Source organism: Salvelinus alpinus, chromosome 17, assembly GCF_045679555.1.
Source record: "Salvelinus alpinus chromosome 17, SLU_Salpinus.1, whole genome shotgun sequence".
Taxonomy (NCBI): Eukaryota; Metazoa; Chordata; class Actinopteri; order Salmoniformes; family Salmonidae; genus Salvelinus; species Salvelinus alpinus.
Window position 1 is genome coordinate 42551810 of NC_092102.1, and position 23399 is coordinate 42575208.

The window sequence follows — 23399 nt, forward strand, 5'->3', positions numbered from 1 at the left end:
AATAATATCACTGGGCCTCTGAATCTTAAAATGATGGTCTTGTTGTAAAGAACAATGTTTATATAAAGCTAAAAATTATACTACCAGTGCTTGACTTGGGCAGGAGCTCACTGGAGCTGAGTACCAGCACCTCAAATGTTCTACTGCTTGTGCTCCTCTTTCTCTTATAGAACATTAGCTCAAAAGTATTGTGGAGCTCCTGCACTTAAATATGAACAGTACCGGCACCTATTTCAGCCTAAGGCACTGACTACTACCACAAATAGGCCTGTACTTTGTTATATGCCTGCCTATGCCTAATTGCATACATCATGTTTTGTTATGCTATGTAAGAAAAAATAAAACAATATGGCAAGTACGGGGGAAGTATACCTGTGGATTGTTCAAGATTACTACAGATTCAGATTATTCACTAAATGTTGCTGCTCCAAATATAATGGGTAAAACTTGGACTGCAAGGGGACACAGTTGAAATTCTCACTTTACCACCTTGTCTAAATCCTTGGTGAGCAAGAAACGTCATCGATTTTGTGACGTTTGAAGCCTTTCAGGCAGCAACCGATCAAGGAAAAAAGCCAGCAGGCAGCAATGAGTGATGGTGGAACACGAAAGTAGTCGAGGCATTTGTGGAAACAGGAAGCAACGAGGGAAAAGCAAAGGATTAAGTCAGGCCGTTCGGGCGTCAGAAGACACACCTTGTTGAACGTTTTTATACCATGGACTATAATCGCAAACACATTTTACATTATGGAGGACTTTTGGCGCTCTCCAGTGAACTCGGAAGCAAGTCTACATTGAGCGTTGAGTCGTTCGAATTGACGCACAAATGAGAGACGGTGGGGGTTTCATAAGCGGCAGCTACGCAATCTTGGCGATTATGTTAGCTTGCTAGCAACATGATCTGTTGTCATTTGTTTAAAAAATAACATACGTAATTTTGAAAGTTTTGATTATCTAGCTAAAAGGAGCGAACCAATGTTTTGCGAATTCCATTCTCATATTTGCTATAATTCAATCAACATGACTTTCCCTCAAACAAACATTCCTAACCGTTAGCTTCTAGATAGCTAGCTCACCACTGTCAATAACCAGCTACTGTAGCATGGAGGGAGAGATGCAAGTGTTACCATCGGATCACTGTTGCATAATAACAAATCGGTGTTGTATCTGTAAATCGCATCCATCTCTACGGTGTCGCAAATCGACTTTTGACACCTTCGTTCAGTGCGTTGACATAATGGATGTAATTTGATTGACGGATAAAATAAAAGGAATTTCAAGACGCGATGGAGTCTAACCCCGTAATAAGTGGTAAGTGTTTACCCTGAATTTATGTAAATTGAATGTAGTAGGGGAAAACATTTCCGTACTAGTCTCGACTGTCATGTATATTTGTTTATGTTCATCTTGTGCTAGTTAAAAATAGAAAGGTTTGGCCTTCAATTGATAATCGGACTAGGATGTTGCCAGTGACTAGATTGCTACTAGCCATGTGGATATTGAACTAGCCTCTGGCTAAATGTAATGTCGCAACAGGTGTTTTAAAGCATTTTATTATAGTCACAATAATTTTTAGGTTCAGCCATTGGTCATTTTGAAAGCAATGATTCAATCTTCATGAACTACAGTAAAGGCTGTAACGTTAGTATAAAGATGATTTACTCACAAGAGATACAGCTTGCTCCCCATTCCAAGAACAAGAATGTAAAACCACACTTTCTGTAAGATTAGTTTACTATGAAGAGTAGACCATCATGTAAGCAAGAATTGGTGCATTATTCCAAGGTGCATTTCACGGTGTATTTTCGCATGCAAGTAGCACTTGATTTCTATATACCGTTGGCCTAACTGTTGTGAGTTGAAACTGTAGGCTAATTTGTATATAGGTCATTATGCGGTACTAAACTAATCATAAGTAATCTCCAAAAATGAAGGGGTAAACTTGACCAAGAAAATGTATGTGTACAGTACATGAAACATGCTCCCCCTCTTGCCTTACCTCACAGCCTAAAGGTCACCCATACGGTTTCTCTGTGGTGCACTTCACAGAATTATTGCCGCTGCCTCCTCCACCCCAGTTTATTGAAGGTCTGTACCTGCTAACAACCACAAAAGCAACATCACACAGTTTCCCAGGACTTCTCACACTCAAGGTCCTATTCCCATTAGATCTACCATCCTAACCAGTGTCTTACTGGACTACACAATTATACCTCAGTACTAAGTGTTGTGATTTATGCCTTTGTTTTTCAGTACATTAATTTACTACAGTGGCATTATTCGTCTCATGCTTGTACCGAAGCTAAAGCCTTGATAGATGGCTAATACCACTTTTCAAAATGGAGACACCCTTTGATGCATTGTCCCCCTGAAGGATGGTCATATGGGTGGCATGAAGCCCCCAAAAATCATAGTTAGCCTATAAAATATCGCATTGGTAATTGTTCTTCTGTCAGTTTTGAATGAATGGAGATTCAGATTGATAGATTTTAGTCTAATCTCTATGTACAATGCTGCTGCTTTGTCTTGATGAGGTCAATGCAGTTCATTCATTTAGGTTTATAAATCATCTCAGACCTCTTTGTCCGTGAATAATTATTGGCTATTGCACGGCTCACTCCATGCATAGGTTTACCTCTGAGGCAATAATGTTTGTCAGTGAAAACAGATTTACAACAACTCTTTGTCAGTTCCGCTAATATTTATTTGGCCATTTAATTTATGATGCTTTGTACACTGTTTAGCTGAACATTACAAAATGTGCACATTACTCAATTCTTCTATCCCAGCTCTCACCCAAAAACCTAGTGACATGTTCAGAGTGTGCCTTAAGGAAGCTGGGAAACAGTTACTTTGAAGCTAGGCCTATGTTCTTCCCTCCTTCACATGAGCTAAAGGACTTGTAACTTTGTTATTCAAAATCATGTTGACAGTAATGATGCATCCTTACACTCTAGTACTTGCCTAACTAGGCTACACTCACATATGTTCATGTTAGACTTTGTTGTTTCCCTCCCCTAGTTACCATTAATGAAAGACTTTTTACCATGGTGATAGTTTCCAAGGTGTTTGATAGGAGTTATGTAATTGGGGGAAAAAATGGTAATACGGTTAATTTGCATGCCCAACATGTCCTTCCTTAACTACTAATGCACTTCCTTTCTTTCTGTGGCCTGTTGTTCGCCAGTAGCTCTTCGTTTACTGTCTTTTATTCTGGAATTAGACCTGGCTACTATCTGTCAACTATTACACTACCCAGTGTATTGAAATACTACACTACTACACTACCCAGTGTATTGAAACACTACACTATCCAATGTATTGAAATACTACACTACCCAGTGTATTGAAATACTACACTACCCAGTGTATTGAAATACTACACTACCCAGTGTATTGAAATACTACACTACCCAGTGTATTGAAATACTACACTACCCAGTGTATTGAAATACTACACTACCCAGTGTATTGAAATACTACACTACCCAGTGTATTGAAATACTACACTACCCAGTGTATTGAAATACTACACTACTACACTACCCAGTGTATTGAAATACTACACTACCCAGTGTATTGAAATACTACACTACCCAGTGTATTGAACTACTACACTACTACACTACCCAGTGTATTGAAATACTACACTACTACACTACCCAGTGTATTGAAATACTACACTACCCAGTGTATTGAAATACTACACTACCCAGTGTATTGAACTACTACACTACTACACTACCCAGTGTATTGAAATACTACACTACCCAGTGTATTGAAATACTACACTACCCAGTGTATTGAAATACTACTCTACCCAGTGTATTGAACTACTACACTACTACACTACCCAGTGTATTGAAATACTACTCTACCCAGTGTATTGAAATACTACACTACTACACTACCCAGTGTATTGAAATACTACACTACCCAGTGTATTGAAATACTACAATAGTACACTACTGAGTGTATTGAAACACTACACTACCGTGGGGATTGAAATACTACACTACCCACTGTATTGACATACTACACTACCCACTGTATTGACATACTACCCACTGTATTGACATACTCCCAGTTTCATTAATTAGTTCCTCAATTGCAAATATGGAACAAACTACAGTTAACAACCTTTCTGCAATTCCTAGATTATTGTCCAATCACCGTATTGCGAATACTACTCACATGCAGAGAGGTATTGTTAGTAGTAATCTTGTCCCCATAAAATTGAGCTCTGTCAATAGCTCGAAAATGGTTTATTGCTCATCCAGTGCAGCTTCAGGTGCTACCTTGGATACTCCATCTGATATGAATTCCCGTAGCAATGGTATTGGAATAATTCATTTGAATGCTAGAAGCCTGATCCAAAAGTTGGACTTTATTGAAATTTTGGTCTCACAATCAAATGTTGACGTTCTGATTGTATCTGAATCGTGGCTGTGTGATTCTGTGCCAGATTCAGATGTTCAGTTGATTGGATACAATATTTATAGAACTGATAGAGTTGGTAGAGGTGGTGGTATTGCGATTTATGTTAAATGCTGCTTAAATGTTTCTGTGTCCATATCAACCTCTGTCTCAAAGCAATATGAATGTCTAGTTTTAAACGTGGTACTTGGTAATAATGCTCATTTAACTCTAGCAGGGGTATATCGCCCCCCCTCAGCTCCTCCTTGTACTCTATGCAAATTATCTGATATACTGTCTAATTATGCAAACTCTGAATTACTGATTTTGGGAGATTTTAACCTGGATTGGCTCTCACCAGTATCCGATAAATTAAAAGGCATTTGTACTGAGCTAAATCTAACTCAGCTGATAACTAAACCAACCCGTCCCAACTTTAAGAACCCAGTAAAATCCACTCTACTAGACATTATTCTAACAAATACCCCCCATAAATACACAGCCAGTGGGGTTTTTGCAAATGATATCAGTGACCACTGCCCTATTGCTTGTATTAGAGATACCAGGCTGAAACACTCTGATCCCCGTATAATCTCTAAGAGAAATTATAAACATTTCTCACAGCAAGCTTTTATCCTTGACTTATATCACTCTGAGCTTTTATCCACTTGCTGCTTTCTGGACCCGGTTTTAGCCCTTGCTTTTTTCTCTTCTATTGTTACCTCTATGTCTGATAAACATGCCCCGCTTAAGAATCACAGAGTAAGAAACCGAACCAGTTCTTGGTTCTCTCCTGAATTGTCAGGTCTTTTCCTGCAAAAGAATCGGGCCTGGGCCTTGGCGAGGAAAACAGGTACTCCAGCTGATTGGCTGTTTTTTAGGCAATTGAGAAATAAATGTACTGCAGCTGTCAAAAAGGCAAAATCAAATTACTTCCTTAATGCTATGACAGATTCTGCAGGAGATCCTGCAAAATTCTGGAAAACCGTTAATTCACTGAAACGGGGGAATTCTGCTGTTTCTCTTCCTAAGCAAATTACCTCAGACTTCTGTATTCTAACTGAAAAAAATGATATTTGTGATGCTTTTAATAAGCATTTAATCTCTGCTGGTTTTTTATTTGAAAGGAAAAGTGGACTTTGTGGTACTGGCCAGTTAGTTGTTTTTTCGTCTTGCTTTTCAACCGTTACTCTGAAAAATGGTAACCCTGTTTTTAGTTTCCAGAAAATAACTGAAGCAGAGGTTCTAATTGCCCTGTGTGCCATTGATACTAAGAAATCCTTAGGCGCTGACAATTTAGACCCGTACTTACTTAAGTGTGCTGCACCTATTTTTGCTGGTTCAGTAACACACATTTTTAATCTAACATTAAGCACAGGAAATATCCCTAAGGTGTGGAAAGCAGCTTTTGTTCTGCCATTACATAAGGGAGGTGACGGTAGTGATTTGGATAACTATCGACCCATCTCTAGGCTCCCTTGTCTGGTAAAGATTCTAGAATCTATAGTCAACAAACAGTTACAATCTTTTCTTTCTGCTAACAGTATTCTTAGTACCAATCAATCTGGTTTTAGATCTAAACACAGTACCACATCGGCCACTATGCTTGTTGTAAATGATATTGCAAATGCCTTAGACGATAGAAAGCACTGTGCTGCGTTGTTTGTAGATTTGTCAAAAGCTTTTGACACTGTAGACCATGCTATCCTTTTGAGTAAGCTGTCATCTATAGGACTGGGCACTGATGCCTGCCGATGGTTTTATGACTATCTTAAAGATAGAACTCAAGCCGTCATGGTCGATGGGGTCAAGTCTGACCCCTTACAGTTACTTAAAGGGGTCCCTCAGGGTTCAATAATTGGCCCACTATTGTTCTCACTTTATATAAACAACATTGGTGATGATGTCAGATATTGTAAATTCCATTTATATGCAGATGACACAGTGATGTACTCTATTGCTCCAACAGCGGACCAAGCTTTAATGCAGTTGGAGTCTGATTTTAGGATACTACAGGGGTCTCTTTTACAGCTTAAACTTGTTTTAAACGCTAAGAAAACAAATGTCATGTTTTTTTCTAGGTCTAAACTCTCAGTTAGAAACACGTTTGTAATCACTAGCTTGGATGGTACTCAAATCAATAAGGTCTCTGCATATAAATACTTAGGGGTATGGTTAGATGATAGGCTTTCTTTAAAAAAAACATGTTACTGAATTGGGAAAAAAGCTCAAATTCAAGATAGGATTCCTTTACAGAAACAGGGCTTGTCTGTCCTCTGTAAATAGGAAAAAAATTGTGCAGGCTACTTTTATGTCCGTTTTAGATTATGGTGATATTATCTATATGCATGCATCGGCAAACACATTAAAACCACTGGATGCTATTTACCATTGTGCACTCAGGTTTATCACGGGTGATAGTTACAGAACTCATCACTGTATCCTATATCAACACGTGGGTTGGGTCTCTCTATCTGTGAGGCGAGAGCAACATGCTCTCTTGTTTATTTATAAAGCACTTCTTTTAAAACTACCTCCATATATATCATCATTAATTTCCACAAGATGTACTAATTTTAAAACCAGATCACAGATGTGGATTACATTAGAGACTCCTGCGGTCTCCACAGAGTTGGGTAGGACTGCCTTCAGTTCCTTTGCACCTTATTCATGGAACAAACTGCAGATCCAACTTAAGTTAGACACTCTGGTGTCCCTTGCCCATTTTAAAATGCTTATGGAGGATCAATATGATGTTGTCTGTGATTGTTTCTGTTGAATTGTGTATGTTTTGAAATGTTTTTGTCTGTATGTCTAAAACTGTACATGTCAACATGTTTACACAGGGCACAACCGTAAAAGAGATCCAGGTCTCAGTCTGTTTTCCCTGTTAAAATAAAGATAAAAAAAAAAAAAAAAAAAAAACTACCCACTGTATTGACATACTACCCACTGTATTGACATACTACACTACCCAGTGTATTGAAATACTACAATAGTACACTACCGTGGGGATTGACCACTGTATGGAAATAATACACTACCCAGAAACAACTGTATTGAAGTACTACACTACAACTCTCTTCACTGTAATGAAATGAGCAAGGCCAAATAAAGATGCTCTTTTATGTTAGTAGGGATTGAACTTAAAATACTGAATGTTGTTAAACCCTAATAAGGGGAATGGGTAGGCAACATTAAACCCAATAATTAAAATAATCTGTTTTGTACATGATCACAGATAGGGTTATGAAACTTTACAGAAAATTTCCATGGGAAGTTAAGCCTGGGAATTTGGGGAATTTTGCTTTAATTCATCACAGTTAGCTTATAACAGTGAACCTTTTTTGTGGGATATAGATAAGGCAATTCTAGGTCTTGTGGCATATTTTGGTTAAACTATCCCCAATTCAATGGAATTGCAACCCTCTGCATGCACAGTGCATTCTTCCATCACATGTACAGCTGATTCTCAAGATCTTGCACACTAATGAGATGCTATTGAGCCCACACTACTACACTGTCTGAGCCAAGGATTACATGCTTTCTGGTAAGTTTTGATTACAATGCTGGGTGGGGTGAATATGTTTTATATGACATACATTCTTTTTTTTCTAACTAGTAAATAGTAGTCTACAGCAAAGTGTGTTAAATCATTTCTAACTCAATTCTGCTAGTTAGTTTTTGCTACAATCTGGGTTTTAGCTTGCTTGAGCCTGCTAACTGAGGAGTGTTAATTCACCTGTTTCAAAATGTTTCATTTTAAAACATTTATCTTACAAAATGACTTGTTTAATCTAACTGCTTAACTTTTTATCTGTACATGGAATTGTATTTAACTTTTTTTTTTACTATTTATTTTTCAAATTTTTACAGGAAAATGCCACGGGCACTATCTGATGTGTGGAGACATTTCACTGCAGCTAATGTAGAAGGAAAAGCTGTGTGGGATTGGCAAATACTGTGCCAAATCATATGTGAAGAATGCAACAAAGGCGCAGAATCATCTGGCCATGTGCATAAAGTTCCCTCAGCACACATCAAGCAACCTCTGACAAAAGTCCCTCTACTTCTATTCGAGGTGAAAATGATGAATCCGACACCTTATCGATAGCAACAGCTCATAGTCCTCCTGGAATCAGAAGTTTTTTTTGACTCAATGGAGGAACGTAAGTCAGAGAAATGCTGATGAATGTCTTGCTCGAGCTGTGTATGCAACTGGTTCACCTCTGATGCTCACAGGCAATGTGTATTGGAAGAGATTTCTGAATGTTCTTCGCCCAGCATACACCCCTCCAACCAAACATGCTTTATCTACTCATTTGCTGGATGCAGAGTTCAACAGAGTTCAAGTGAAGGTCAAGCAAATCATAGAGAAAGCAGACTGTATTGCAATCATCTCTGATGGGTGGTCGAATGTTCGATTGCAAGGAATAATGAACTACATCATCTCCACCCCTCAACCAGTATTCTACAAGAGCACACACACAAGGGACAACAGACACACCGGTCTCTACATTGCAGATGAGCTGAAGGCAGTCATCAATGACCTTGGACCACAGAAGGTATTTGGAATGGTGACAGACAATGCTGCGAACATGAAGGCTGCTTGGTCTAAAGTGGAGGAGTCCTGCCCTCACATCACACCCATTGGCTGTGCTGCTCATGCATTGAATCTTCTCCTCAAGGACATCATGGCACTGAAAACCATGGATACACTCTACAAGAGAGCCAAGGAAATGGTTAGGTATGTGAAGGGTCATCAAGTGATAGCAGTAATCTACCTCACCAAGCAAAGTGAGAAGAATAAGAGCAACACATTGAAGCCTCCCAGCAACACCCGTTGGGGTGGTGTTGTCATCATGTTTGACAGTCTTCTGAAGGGGAAGTAGTCTCTCCAAGAAATGGCCATATCACAATCTGCCGATATGGACAACCCCATCAACAGGATCCTCCTGGATGATGTATTTTGGGAGAGAGTGGTAAGCAGCCTGAAACTCCTGAAATCTGTAGCAGTAGCCATTGCACGGATTGAGAGAGACAATGCCATCATGTCTGATGTTCAGACTCTGCTTGCAGATGTAAGAGAAGAGATCTGTACTGCCCTGTCCACTTCACTGTTGCTCCAAGCAGAGGAAACTGCAGTTCTGAAATACATCAAAAAGCATGATGACTTCTGCCTGAAGCCCATACACGCCGCAGTGTACATGTTGGACCCCAAGTATGCTGGCAAGAGCATCCTGTTTGGTGCAGAGATCAGCAAGGCCTATGGTGTCATCACTACTGTGTCTCGCCACCTTGGCCTGGATGAGGGCAGTCTGGCGAAGTACACTTCCAAGCAAGGGCTTTGGGATGGAGATGCAATATGGCAGTCGTGCCAACATATCTCATCAGCATACCTTGGGGAAGGGACTTTGTGGATCTTTCCCCTGTTGCCTCCATCATCCTTCAAATCCCACCATCAGCCGCCTCAGAGCGCAACTGGTCCTTGTTTGGGAGCACACACACCAAAGCAGGCAACAGGCTGACCAATACAAGGGTTGAAAAATTGGTGGCCTTCCGGCCAAATTTGAGGAATTTTGAGCCTGACAACGAGCCATCCTCAACAAAGTTGGAAAGTGACAGTGAAGATGAGGCCTCAGAGTCTGACGTTCAAGAGGTGGACATTGAGGAGGTCCAGGGAGAAGACATGGAAGCTTGAGAGGAAGACAACCAAAGCTTTAGTTTCTAGACTATAATTTTACAGATGTATGTTGAAAACCTTTTTGGGAGATGCGATGGATCATTGGGGATCATTCAATATTCCCTTTCTTTTGTTGTTCAGTGAAATTGTCCAATGTGAAGAATTAACTCATTTAATTAAAGTTGAATTCGTAACTAAATAGTTTTTTTTTATTTCTATTGGAAGGATTTAATCAATTGCAATTATGTCTACTTATGATAAGGTAAAAGGTTTATGTTTCTGTCTCCATATGATATGGTAAATATGTCCAATGCAAAAAATATCTACATTTGAAATGGTATTAATATTAATTTAGCGTATATTTCTGTTATTTCCCATATATTCCCGTTAATTCCCATGGAAAGTTTCCACCTGAATATTCCCCAAAATGTGCAACCCTAGTCACAGATCTGAAAAATAACAAATCAGTGTGACAAAATATTTTCCTTTTCTAGCAATGTTTCCCAAACACTGGCACAAATGAGTAGGCCCCAACCTAAATTCAGTAGCTAGCCATGGCAGAAATGAGGTGGCCCTAATCTTAACTCAGTAGCTAGACTAGCTGCTGTATCTAAATAAGGCCGTGAGAGCTCATTCAGATGTTGTCAGTTATGGATCGTTGCTGCAAGGCAGTCTCACTCATGTTTCTGATTTGTTCCCCCCTGCAGCCATGGACCCATCCATCACGTTGTGGCAGTTCCTGCTGCATCTCCTCGAGGATGACAGCCACAGGCACCTCATCTCCTGGACCTCTGGGGACGGGGAGTTTAAGCTGCTGGACGCAGAGGAGGTGGCACGCCTCTGGGGGCTCCGCAAGAACAAGACCAACATGAACTACGATAAACTAAGCAGGGCGCTCCGATACTACTATGATAAGGTATCCTTGCTGCTTATTGTTTGGTATGAGACTTTTTCAAGTATTTATGAGATGTTTGATGCACTGAGTGAAGCTATAACATTAATCATATTTGTTGATTTTCTGTCCACAAACAATGAGCTCAGCATTGTGTTCAGGTGTAAATTCACGACTCAAAGCAGAAAAGGCTGTTACAGATAATTTATGTGTAGCAGTATGCTGGTAGCAGCCCAGTAGGTGTAAGCCTACTTCTTTCAGCTAGATATTTTGTTGAGGTTTTTGTTTTTTCAGGATGGTTTATTGCAATTGTCTGTTAATTCAGTGTAATCCTTTATAGAATATCATCAAGAAGGTGAGTGGGCAGAAGTTTGTCTACAAGTTTGTGGCCCACCCTGACCCTTCATCAGTGGACTGTGTCAGAGGCGGTGAGGATTCTCAGCAACAGGAGAATCTTGATGCAGCGGGCCAGACCAAGTCCCCAGGAGGGGGGTCTTCTAACTGCCCCTCCAAGAACCTCCAGATGCAGCGGTCCTCTCCAGTCTCTGTCCAGCGCAGCTCTCGCAACGACTACATGAAGTCAGGGCTCTACTCCACCTTCACCATCCAGTCCCTCCAAGCCCCCTGCAGGACCTCTCCACAGCCTATAAAGACTGAGCTGCTGAATCAGGACTCTTCCCCCAGACCCCACAGCGCTGACCGGACACTGCGGGAGGTGAGGGACCATGACGAGGACCTCTCCATTTTAACCATGGTCATTACTACTAAATATCCCTTTATTTTTATTTTTTTTATGTTATTGGTGTTGATGAAATGTCAAATGTGTGATTGAAGTGACTATTGAACGGTTCAGACTACTACAAGTGTTACCTGTCTGTCAGGTGTGTCTGGATGGCCAGAGCTCCTCCATGCAGGGCTGTGGCAGCGTAGAGAGTAGCCTGCAGGTCACACTGACTCATCCCTCACCCTGCGCCACGCCTGCCCTCAGCCCCCAGACCTTGTCAGTGTCAACCACAGGCAGCTCGGTAAGACACTCACAAGTCACAATATGTCCTCCTTTTGTCAAAGATTCTATCGATCCATGTGTTAACATTTGTGCTTAAAACTCTTTTATACAAAGTGCACCCAAATGCCCTGTTTGAACCATAGTACCCTGTTGACTCAAATGTTGCTCACGGATTCTGATTCTGGATGCTATGGTGTGCAAATCTAATGCTTCTCTTTAAATGCTGTTTTGAACGTCCAGAAGTCTCAGCCACAGAAGACCCAGAACCTATGCGACCCTCCTCAGATCTATCTGACCAGTGTGTCGGACCCTGGCTCCCTCACTCCTCTGACCCTGACCCCTGTTGCTGTACCTGGGGCCCCGGGGGAGTGTGTGGTGAACCAGCCTCAGGGCCACCCTGTCTTTGTGGTCATCAAGCCCTCACCTTTGGTGCACTCCAAAGAGCAAAACCTCACGTCTGAAGAGGACCTGGTTGAGATCATGACCTTGGAGGAGAAACATGTTGTAGAGGTGAATGAGAAGAGAACACACAAGAGCAAATGACATGTTCCATTGTTCCATGGTTTTATTTGGACCTTTCTCCTCTTCTAGGTTCCTGAATCTGCATCAGGACCAAGGGAACCTGAAACCCCCCTCTCCATTGATGTCCTCCCACCCTGCGTGGAACCAGTGGGCCAGCCTGTTGGGGAAGGGGAGGAACAAGGCAAAGATGAGGCCCATTTACCAGGCAAGTCATACATACCTCACACAATATGATGTCCACATATTTGTAGCTATACTGTATACTTTAGATGTGTGGTATTATACAACAGATAGGTCTAATCCTCAGTGCTGATTGGTTAAAACCGCATTCCAGCCAGTGTCTATTCCAGAATTTACACCCGTGCCAATATATCCTCCAAACACTGGCTTCTCACTTCAACATTGTTCTTATTACTGGGTTTTTATTCCTGTAAAGACAGGTATGTCTACTGTTCCCTCATTCTTGGTCCTTCCGCCCCCTCAGAAAATTCCATGACTCCAGCAGTTGCTCTTCAAGCGGCTACTCATCCAGCCTGGTCGCCTCAGGAAGTACAACCCCCGAAAGCCAAGAAGCCCAAAGTCCTAGAACTGCCCTCCTCCTCAACCCTCCTACCCCCTGGTCTGTCACTGGATCAGGTCAATGCTGCCGTCAACAGCCTCCTGGCCCCTGGAAGTGCCACCAACACTCTGACTCCTACAGTGTTCACCTCCCATTCTCTGGTAAGTGACATCTCTGGCCTGGTCAGTGCCACATAAAAATAAATTAAACTGTCACACTTCCTGGGGCCTCATTTAACAAATGTCGGTGTATTAGTGTGTTTTCAACTTTCCAAACGCCTTTCTACCCTCACCAAATTATTATTATACATGATTTATCAAGACCATAATGTATTTCTTTTGATATGATATGAATGCATTGATTAAAATAGTTTCTGTGTTAAACTGGCTAATAATCATACATTTTCTATATTTTTGTGCTTGTCCCTTAGACTCCGGTATTACTGACACCAAGTCCTCTCCCCTCCACCATCCACTTCTGGAGCACACTCAGTCCCATTGCTCCCCGGAGCCCGGCCAAGCTCTCCTTTCAGGTATGTCCTTCCTGTCCTGTCCCTGCTGCTGCCTGGCAGAGGGCACTAGAGCAGGCCATCTGCCGTCCTGATCTCATCTATATCACTAACAGAAGTATAGAGAGATGGGTTGGATTATAAATATTATAGATTTACCGAATGCCATATAATGTTGGTCACAACTTATTAGTGCTGAGCGATATGTCGTTAATTTTCAGTTTTAAAAAAAACTAATTGACACGTCTGTTAAATTATTTGAATTTTTTTATTTTTTCTGTTAGCTCGATGTGCAGTTTCTGTAGAGATAAATCAGATCTAGCCTGAACTGTGCGATATAGTAGGGAGTTTTAGTTTCCAAAAGGCCTATATTCTATATAGTTTAGCACAGAAAACATGTTAATTAACTACAATGACCATAATCCCTTGCGCACCCGCATACTTGTCCGGTCTGTGTGGCGCAGACAGGGAGGACTGACTGAGAGAAGAGAGCTTGTGTTCAAGAGGGATAGAAAGCAGTGCTTCGCGAGCCTGAAAATACATGATCTAAGTCCAGGGCCTCCGATCTTTTCTAGCACGAGCTACTTTTTAATTTAATTTTTTTATAGCTTTCAAATAGACACGTTCTTCTCCTCTCCTCTACCCTGCAACTGTTCCTAATGTTCTTGGTGTGCAAGACATGTTTTCTGTCAATATACCTGGTAAAATAATGGTTAATAAACAGTATTTGTCATGACAGGCCCCAATAAAATTGTCTTTTGTACAGTATTTTCCTGAATTCTGTTTTCTCTGTAAAAAAAAAAAAGATCCTGGATTTATTTTGTATTTTTAAAAATGTTTTTCACTCTCAATATTACAATTATTCATAGAGAAAAAACAAAAATTAGGTTCGGAGTTCATGTCAATGCTTAAATCACATCAGAAGAACATAATAATATGGAATTCCCTTTTTAATTGCGCATCTAGAAAGAGAGGAATCTGTCAGTCTAGCGATGTTTCTGCTGTTAGGACTACTGCTCCAGCACATGTCATGGCACAGTTTGTAAAACAATGGCCACCCAATTGATACAGATCATCATGATACAGTTCTGTCAGGTAGGCCTAAATATTTGCAGTTAACATTTAATTGAGAAGGTTTTGGGGAAATTCTTTGTCTACCCACATGGCGGTTATCATTAGCATCAATCAATGGCTACATATAGAGTGATAAACAAACGGTGCACCAAATAGACAGACATAGCCAAACGTGCTGGAAATGTATTGGCAGAGGTTGTTACATTTGTAGTGGCTAACCAGGGGTGAGATAATGTCAATGTGGCTTTGATTGGATAGTAGCCGGGAGATTTATGTTTTTGACAGTTTGCGATGGAACAAATGAAGAAATGCATGTACTTTCAGAATTGATAGGTGAGCTACTCATAGGTGAGCTACTCATAGGTGAGCCACTCATAGGTGAGCCACTCATAGGTGAGCCACTCATAGGTGAGCCACTCATAGGTGAGCCACTCATAGGTGAGCCACTCATAGGTGAGCCACTCATAGGTGAGCTACTCATAGGTGAGCTACTGGTAGCTCGGGATCTACCTGTTGGAGACCCCTGATCTAAGTTGTTGATATTCAGCAGTCATAAAAGTATACCTTATTTACTTTGAAGAACTATTCAAATTGTGATTTTTGTCAGACCGAATAGGCTGCAGCTCTATAGATATGAGATGATGACTCGGAATTAAATAAAAAAAGTTAAACAAATATTTTATTAAAGTAATGTGAATAATGATGGTTAATAAGTGAATAGCAGTAATGGGCAGTCACTACCATCATGGGACTTGTATTAATTGTTTTATTCTGTGGTGTTACAGCATTCAATATAAATCATAGTGCTTTTTAAAGCTGCAATATGAAACTTTTGGGGTGAGCCGACCAAATTCCCATAGAAATGTGAGTTATAGATCAGTCATTCTCATTGAAAGCAAGTCTAAGAAGCGATAGATCTGTTCTATGTGCGTTATTTCAATGCTTCCCGTTCTTAAGTTTAGTTTTTGCGTCTTTTACTTTCGGTTTTTGTACACCAGCTGGAAATACAATATTTTGGGTTATGGAAAAGATATTTCACAGCGGTTTAGAGGTATCTACACTTAGGTACAATGATTATCTACACAAGCTTGTTTTGTCACAAACTGAAATTAAACAAACTATTAACATTTTAGCAACCAGGAAATGGTGGCGCAATTTCTGCATACTGCACCTTTAATGTCTAAAGAAAATTGTTGAAATCGAAAACCGACCACAAATCACTAATTGCTCAGCACTACTACTTACGTATGTACAGCACCAGTCTAAAGTTTGAACACACCTACTCATTCAAGGGTTTTTCTTTACTTTTACTATTTTCTACATTGTAGCATAATAGTGACGACATCAAAACTATAAAATAACACACATGGAATCATGTAGTAGCCAAATAAAGTGTTAAACCAATCAAAATCAAATTATATTTTATATTTGAGATTCTTCAAAGTAGCCACCCTTTGCCTTGATGACAGCTTTGCACACTCTTGGCATTCTCTCAACCAGCTTCACCTGGAATGCTTTCCCAACAGTCTTGAAGGAGTTCCCACATATGCTGAGCACTTGTTGGCTGGTTTTCCTTCACTCTGTGGTCCAACTCATCCCAAACCATCTCAATTGGGTTGAGGTCGGGTGATTGTGGAGGCCAGGTGATCTGATGCATCACTCTCCTTCTTGGTCAAATAGCCCTTACACAGCCTGGAGGTGTGTTGGGTCATTGTCCTGTTGAAAAACAAATGATAGTCCCACTAAGCGCAAACCAGATGGGATGTCGTATCGCTGCAGAATGCTGTGGTAGCCATGCTGGTTAAGTGTGCCTTGAATTCTAAATGAATCACAGACTGTGTCACCAGCAAAGCACCATCACACCTCCTCCGTGACTGTGACTACCTCATGAAGCTGGTTGAGAGAATTCCAAGAGTGTGCAAAGTTGTCATCAAGGCAAAGGGTGGCTACCTTGAAGAATCTCAAATATAAAATATATTTTGATTTAACACTTACTTTGGTTACTATGTTATTTAATAGTTTTAATGTCTTCACTATTATTCTACAATGTAGAAAATAGTAAAAACAAAGAAAAACCCTTGAATGAGTAGGTGTGTCCAAACTTTTGACTGGTACTATACTGTATGTAGGTTTAGGTACATTATGGTTACTGCGTTAATAGAAAATACTTTAACCTCCCTCTACTGGTTAACAATCATACTACAACATCTTACACCGTCCCAGTGCTGGACCACAACTTCTCATTTATTGAGCCTTTTAACACATAACAAATGGGGAACAGGATGTAGCTACTCTAGATGTTACTAATCAGCTGTACTTGATTGTTTTAGTTCCCCTCCAATGGAAGCAGTCATATCCATATCCCTGCCTTGAGTGTGGACGGCCTGTCTACTCCTGTAGTGCTGTCGCCAGGCCCACAGAAACCATGAGGAGAGTCCTGGAGTCCTTCCACAGTCCTGTGGACATTGATTCCCCAGTTCAGCCTATGGGACAGAAGGTACACTCCATGACCAAATCAAGTACTCCAAGCCAGAGTGCACTCATGAGTGGAGATCTAGTGTCCGGAGTTCTGTTGAATGAATGATTTTTTTAGCAGTTGGAATCTGCATTCAAAGAACCTCATGACGGGCTAGCCCAGCGGTTCTGGATCAAGGCCAAGAGGTGGTGTTGGCAACTTTGAAACTTAGAGGGGCTACTTTTTTTTTTTTGTTGACAGATAAGGAATTTTTGGTGCGTCTCTCTTTCTTTGTCGATTCATATTTTTGCCTCAAATTTAAATGGATATATTTTCCTGTTTTATAATTTCCCCCATGACAGGGCACTTGACTTTATAGATTAAACTTTGTCCATGAAAGCATTATGGTAGTGCTTGCCCATTGCTTTACATGTAATTGGTTTCTTATTCTCTAGTACTTTTCAAATGACCAGTTACATGAAGAAGAGATGGGTACCTGTAGTGGTACCATACCGAGTGTTTTACTTTGAGATGAACTTGGAAGGCATGTTGATGCTTGATGCTGTTTTTTTTAAAGAAGCCAAGTCATCTGAAACATTTTATAATCATGGTAAAGAAATGGCGCTTACCATTGATAATCTCATGGCTGGATTGGAACTTTTATTCTGGAAAAGTCAAGCTTTTTACATTTTTAACATGAAAACCAGAGAACTAGTGGATGTGTTTTAACGATTCAGATGAAAACATTAAAATGTATTGTTTATTTTGATGGAGAATCAGGTGTGATCACGTTCTATTGTTATGTGAATTTGATAGTCGGTCATGTTCACCATCCATTCCAGGTTTTCTTTTAGGTTTAATTACTAGTTAATTATTTTGATGCCAAGATGGAACATTGGTTCTGGAGTATCATGTGAAACTTCACCAAAGACCAGCTGCATTGATTAAATCCTATGTAATTTTAGAGATGCAGTGGTAGCCTTCATTCATGCAAGGGCTATAACACCTTAACATGCTACCAAAATCACACACAGAATACCCAGTTTACTTTCAAAATGGATTTAGAAAAGACGAGGTTTGCTAACATAATTGTATATTATCTCATTATGCGACATGGTTGAAGACCAAGTATAACTTACAATAGATCAGGTTATCATAGAAAATAAAATGGTTAAGCTTTTGATCAGCTTTGATTTAATTTAGTTTTTACTGAAAACAACTTGGTCGATTTATAGAGATATTTGTCCACTGGCCATTTACATTTTTACATTAGCAAACAATTGGAAATGTTGACACAATTATTTTAATTTATTCAAATAATGCTTATAGCAAAAAGCTTAAAAAGCTTTGTTGGTTGATTAGCAATTGGTGTCCAACAATTATTTTTGTACATTAAAAGAGTACATATTTTACTCTTAAGAGTGCATTTTATAAAGTTCTGACTCATGACATTGTTAGCTCAGCTTGCTCCTAGTTAAAGGAGATGCATTAGTATCCTTAACAACAGTCCAGCTTCACACCAAATAGCCTTTCCAAATATACTTACTGTACCATCTAATGAAGTAGTGTTGTCCTTCTAGAGTCAGTAGACTACAGTAACTTGTTATTGGCAGGGCTCTTTTGGTTTGTTACTGTACTGGAGTCTATAATGTATATCTGAATTCATTAATAATATCTGAATTCATTTAATCATCTTTTGTAGTTTGAGAGCTTGTAATTATTGTCTAATCGGGCGGGGGCTTATTCAGGACAAATTAGGCTTCTTTTTTTGTTTTTTTTTGTTATGTCTACGGACAATATCTGAAATTGTATTTAATGAGGTGATTCAATCAAAACACAACTAGTCGCATTTGGTATTTCATTTGTATTATTACATTGGGATATTTTAAATCATAATTGTAATGTGTATCTAAAATACAAATAAAATAAAAAATAGGAGTGCCTCAAGAATAAGGAATTGAACCCAACTGTTAACCAGTTAGTGTTTTGGTTGAACCCTCTCCCCAGAATGTAATGTGTGTCTCTTCAATCACTGCTCTGTGACTGTATGTTTCTCTGTGAGCCTGTCTAACCTCTGGTTTTAGTTACAGGTGCCCAGCAGATCCGAGGAAATAGGCTTCATACGATTACTAAGCAACCTTTAGAAATGATGTCACATCTGCCCACTCAAAAGCACTTAAAAATAATCCTAGTGGATGTTTGGCTATTCTAAGTACCTGCTTCACTCTCTTACCCTACTTCTAGTCAAGTAAAGACTGTTGGCCAGTGATTTCATGCATAGCACTTTACCTTGAACTTAATATCACAATGTCAAAACCCTCTTTGAGGGACTGACTTTTTTCTACTTCATTCCTAGTCACAATTGGCAAAACAATTAGCTAGTATTGGAACAATGTGTGCCACTCTCATCAAATCAGTTACCCTTCACTGTTTGGTATTCATACACGTGATCAGTCATTGATACATGTAATCAGTCACTAACGCCGATGTCATGGTGGTACACTTACCACAAGAATATGCCTTTTTATTATTCATCATGACATGGGTCCAAAAGTAATTTCTAACGCTGATCACACTATTGCAACTGAACGGTTACAAACAACAGTTCTAAATATACATGCAATCTATTCTATGACAATGCGCTTAGCAATGCCTTGTTGGCTAGACTGTCTTTTTGTGCAGAGTGTATTTAAACAACAAAATTGTAACATCATGGAAACAAGAAGGTTATAAATGCCTCTGTATATTTTAACATCCTACGCCCCAGTCTGTAGCTTTATACATCTCAGGCTGTGTTCTGTTCATGATATTGCTGTCTTTTAACAGTTTTAATATTATTCGATTGTATTACCTGGGACTTAAAATGTACTAACCCCTTCTAATTCAAAAACTATAGTTTTGATAGTTTGTGTGTAATATTATGTCTCCGTGGTGTAGCTCCAGTACCTTGTTGATACTTCTGCCTGTGTATTGCTACAGTACTGGTGATGCATCCTGCTCTAGCCTAGCATGTTTGTGTTGTGTAGGCAATTGAATGAAATGTGTTTACTATTGACCAGTCACTTTTATGACATGAATGTTGATGGATTGCTCAAATACCTGGCCTATTTCTCAGTTTGACAGCTGGGGGATTTCCCCAGACCCATGGGCTGACAGTTTAAAGCAGACGGGAGCAACAGTGGTGGGATAGTGATGTCATAGGTTTGTGAGGGATAAATGGCAGCATTTTACAGAAGAGAGAGACTGCTACTGAAAGATTATGTTTGCTCAGTGTTGGGGCAAAAGCCTTTTGATAAAGAAGTTGTCCGTTTTGGACAAAAATGAAAACTATTCTTGGAAATACAAGCCTAAATGATATACCTAAGAATACAGTATGTTTGTCTGCATATGAATAATTGTCTATACAGAAATGTATTGCTTTTGTAAATGTGTTATTGCAGTTTTATCACGTAGATACAGCGCTCTGCTACGTTTCTATGATAAGAGGATCTGACTGTTGTGTGCTAGAGGTTATTCTACTGCATATATGGACATAAGCCTTGTAATGTGCTGTAAATATGTTCTAAAGGCATCCATGTTTAGGCTCTTTTCAGATATGGATAACATGAAAATACTCACTTGATCCTTTCGTCATCCCAATTTTCAGATGGCACATGACCCACTGGGCACAGACGTCAGTTCAACGTCTAGTTTTGATTTACATTTGGTTGAGTTGTCAACTGATGTGAATTCAACAACAAAAAATCACCATGTCATTGGATGTTGGTTCAAAAATATATATTTTTCAAATGCACTTTGACCTTTTTCAAATCCAATCCGTTTTTCACGTTGATTCAACGTCCTCACAATTTTATTTATTTTACCGTTATTTTACCAGGTAAGTTGACTGAGAACACGTTCTCATTTGCAGCAACGACCTGGGGAATAGTTACAGGGGAGAGGGGGATGAATGAGCCAATTATAAACTGGGGATTATTAGGTGACCATGATGGTTTGAGGGCCAGATTGGGAATTTAGCCAGGACACCGGGGTTAACACCCCTACTCTTACGATAAGTGCCATGGGATCTTTAATGACCTCAGAGAGTCAGGACACCCATTTAACGTCCCATCCGAAAGACGGCACCCTACACAGGGCAGTGTCCCCAATCACTGCCCTGGGGCATTAGGATATTTTTTAGACCAGAGGAAAGAGTGCCGCCTACTGGCCCTCCAACACCACTTCCAGCAGCATCTGGTCTCCCATCCAGGGACTGACCAGGACCGACCCTGCTTAGCTTCAGAAGCAAGCCAACAGTGGTATGCAGGGTGGTATGCTGCTCCACAATGACGTGGAAACAATGTTGATTTAACCAGTTTTTGCCCAGTGAGGAGGAGGTTGTTCATCATGTGCTTGTCTTCAACATACTGGCCCGCTTTGTCCCAGTCCCATAGTCTACACATTTTAGCATTTTGCTGTCTCAACTCTCCTGAAAACTGTACAGAAATCAGTTATTAATGCGAAGCAAGTTTAGCTGAACTAATAAACTATGATATCTATCTAATGTAAATTGAATATAAATGCACCAGGCCATTCTGAACCCTCTTCATACTGTTGATAATATACAGCATGTATGAATTTGATCATTCTTTTTTGACTACCATGCAAATGATGTAAGAAATGAATTAGCCAAAGCCTTAAAGTTACGTTTTCGGACAAATGGAGATGAGGAACATTTGGGTGTTAAGTATCCATTTATGCAAGTGAGGGATTTTTTTGAAACGGGTGAGATGAATATTGTGAAGAAAAGCCATTTATTGGAACATATTTTCGCCCACCAGAAGTGGGAGAAATTATGAGCATCTTGAGTTGCTTAGAAGTTCGATAAACTTCAGTATTTGAGTTCACCACTTCTTTCACCAGCAAAAGATGTATTGATTGTCTTTTTTCAAAGGAGGGATATTTTACTCTGCTCATGAGCGCTATAGTCTGAATGCCACACAGACACACATTGTCAATCATCTCATTGTAACTTAAATGCTACATACAGTACATTTTGTGTTTTTTAAGGTTGTATGAAAAATGCAGTTGTGTTTTCAAACGTTCTGTGGCTCTCAACTCTGATTGGAGATTTGAGCTACATTTTGTTGTCTCTTTTTGAACGTTTCTGAAACGTTATGGATCTACAACCTTGACATGTACTATTGTGTGGGAGCTTTGTCATTGTGTACAGTTTTCTATTCAAGAATGTTTGGGGAAACCTAAAACACTGTATATATGTTTGTGAAAATTGTCGTATCTCTTGCTGAAATAAGTACCAATGTCTTTTGAGGTATTGGCTATCGTTTGTTTCTGTCGCATTTGGTTTCAGATGCGTGTAGCCTTTTCCCTTCCCCATGGGAGTGACTGTCTCTGGGGGTTTATTTACAGAGGGGAGGGTTTGCTTTTAGTTTTTTGGAAATATCCAAATATATTATATTTACTGGAAGAGAGAGACAAACAATTTTTTATCTACACACTTCAATTTGTTTGTGTAAATGTTATAGATATTATTCTTGTTTTCTAAAAACAGATCTAGAACTAATATTAGGAGTTAATAAAATCCTATTTTGTTCTGTACACGGTTTTGTTCTTCCTTTCTTTGAAATCACGTTGATGCTGTCTGTTTCTCTGAAGTGTATTGCAGTTTGAAGTACATCTCAAAAGGTTTATCTTAAATAATGCACAATGCTGAAAGGTGTGTGGAGTGACAGTCATACTAGTATGCCAACACTGAAACTACCCTCAACCAAACAGCATATGATCATTTTCAGCACCATGTAGGTTTCTTCTTTCTGAAATGACAGAAACCAATAATGCCCCAGTTGGGAGATATTCTTGATACCAAAACTTTACAACAAAATTAATAAACCTCTCTGAATATCAAAATGCAGCCTCTTAATTTAGAAAACCAACCTCAATCATCCTTCCTGTTTTTGGTTGTGATAGCATCAGATGCAACCTGTGAGGGATTTAATAAACAGTACTATATCCCTCAAAATATTCCAAAAGCACTCCCTGAAGGAGCTTCTGTCGCTGGTGTCATCATCCCTCTGGGGAGAGAAGGTCCTCCAGGGTTCCAGGCTAGGTATTAATTAAAGAGGAAAGGAAGCAGAGGCACAGCAGGACTTCCACACAATGTACTGATTAACCAAACCCCAGAACACTCCCAGAAAATGTTCTTTGATAACACTTGGCTGGAAGTTGAGAGGGAATGATGGACGACTATCTGCTCTATATAGAGGTGGGTGGTGGAGAGGCTTTAT

At 39.8% G+C, this 23399-nt stretch overlaps 1 protein-coding gene across 3 annotated transcripts; it reads left to right on the forward strand.

Moving 5' to 3' along the window:
- The first annotated feature begins 545 nt into the window (after window positions 1-545).
- On the forward strand, window positions 546-22713 carry elk1 (ETS transcription factor ELK1). 3 transcript variants are annotated; one of them, XM_071349015.1, is made up of 9 exons: window positions 546-1311; window positions 10807-11015; window positions 11332-11745; window positions 11873-12016; window positions 12238-12507; window positions 12589-12724; window positions 13004-13239; window positions 13509-13610; window positions 16991-22713. In XM_071349015.1, exons 1-9 carry the CDS (start codon window positions 1287-1289, stop codon window positions 17087-17089), a joined length of 1635 nt encoding a protein of 544 aa, XP_071205116.1. In that variant the 5' UTR covers window positions 546-1286; the 3' UTR covers window positions 17090-22713. The 3 variants fall into 3 exon arrangements, with proteins under 3 accessions (XP_071205116.1, XP_071205119.1, XP_071205117.1); XM_071349018.1 differs by having other exon boundaries at window positions 11332-11706; XM_071349016.1 differs by having other exon boundaries at window positions 546-836.
- The last annotated feature ends 686 nt before the right edge of the window (window positions 22714-23399 follow it).

Excerpts from the sequence above, each read along its gene's own strand:
- elk1 (XM_071349015.1), top strand. The coding sequence starts at position 1,287 with ATGGAGTCTAACCCCGTAATAAGTG. Across the intron at positions 11,016-11,331 it reads TCCGATACTACTATGATAAG|AATATCATCAAGAAGGTGAG; the intron begins GTATCCTTGCTG and ends AATCCTTTATAG. Across the intron at positions 12,017-12,237 it reads TGTCAACCACAGGCAGCTCG|AAGTCTCAGCCACAGAAGAC; the intron begins GTAAGACACTCA and ends TTGAACGTCCAG.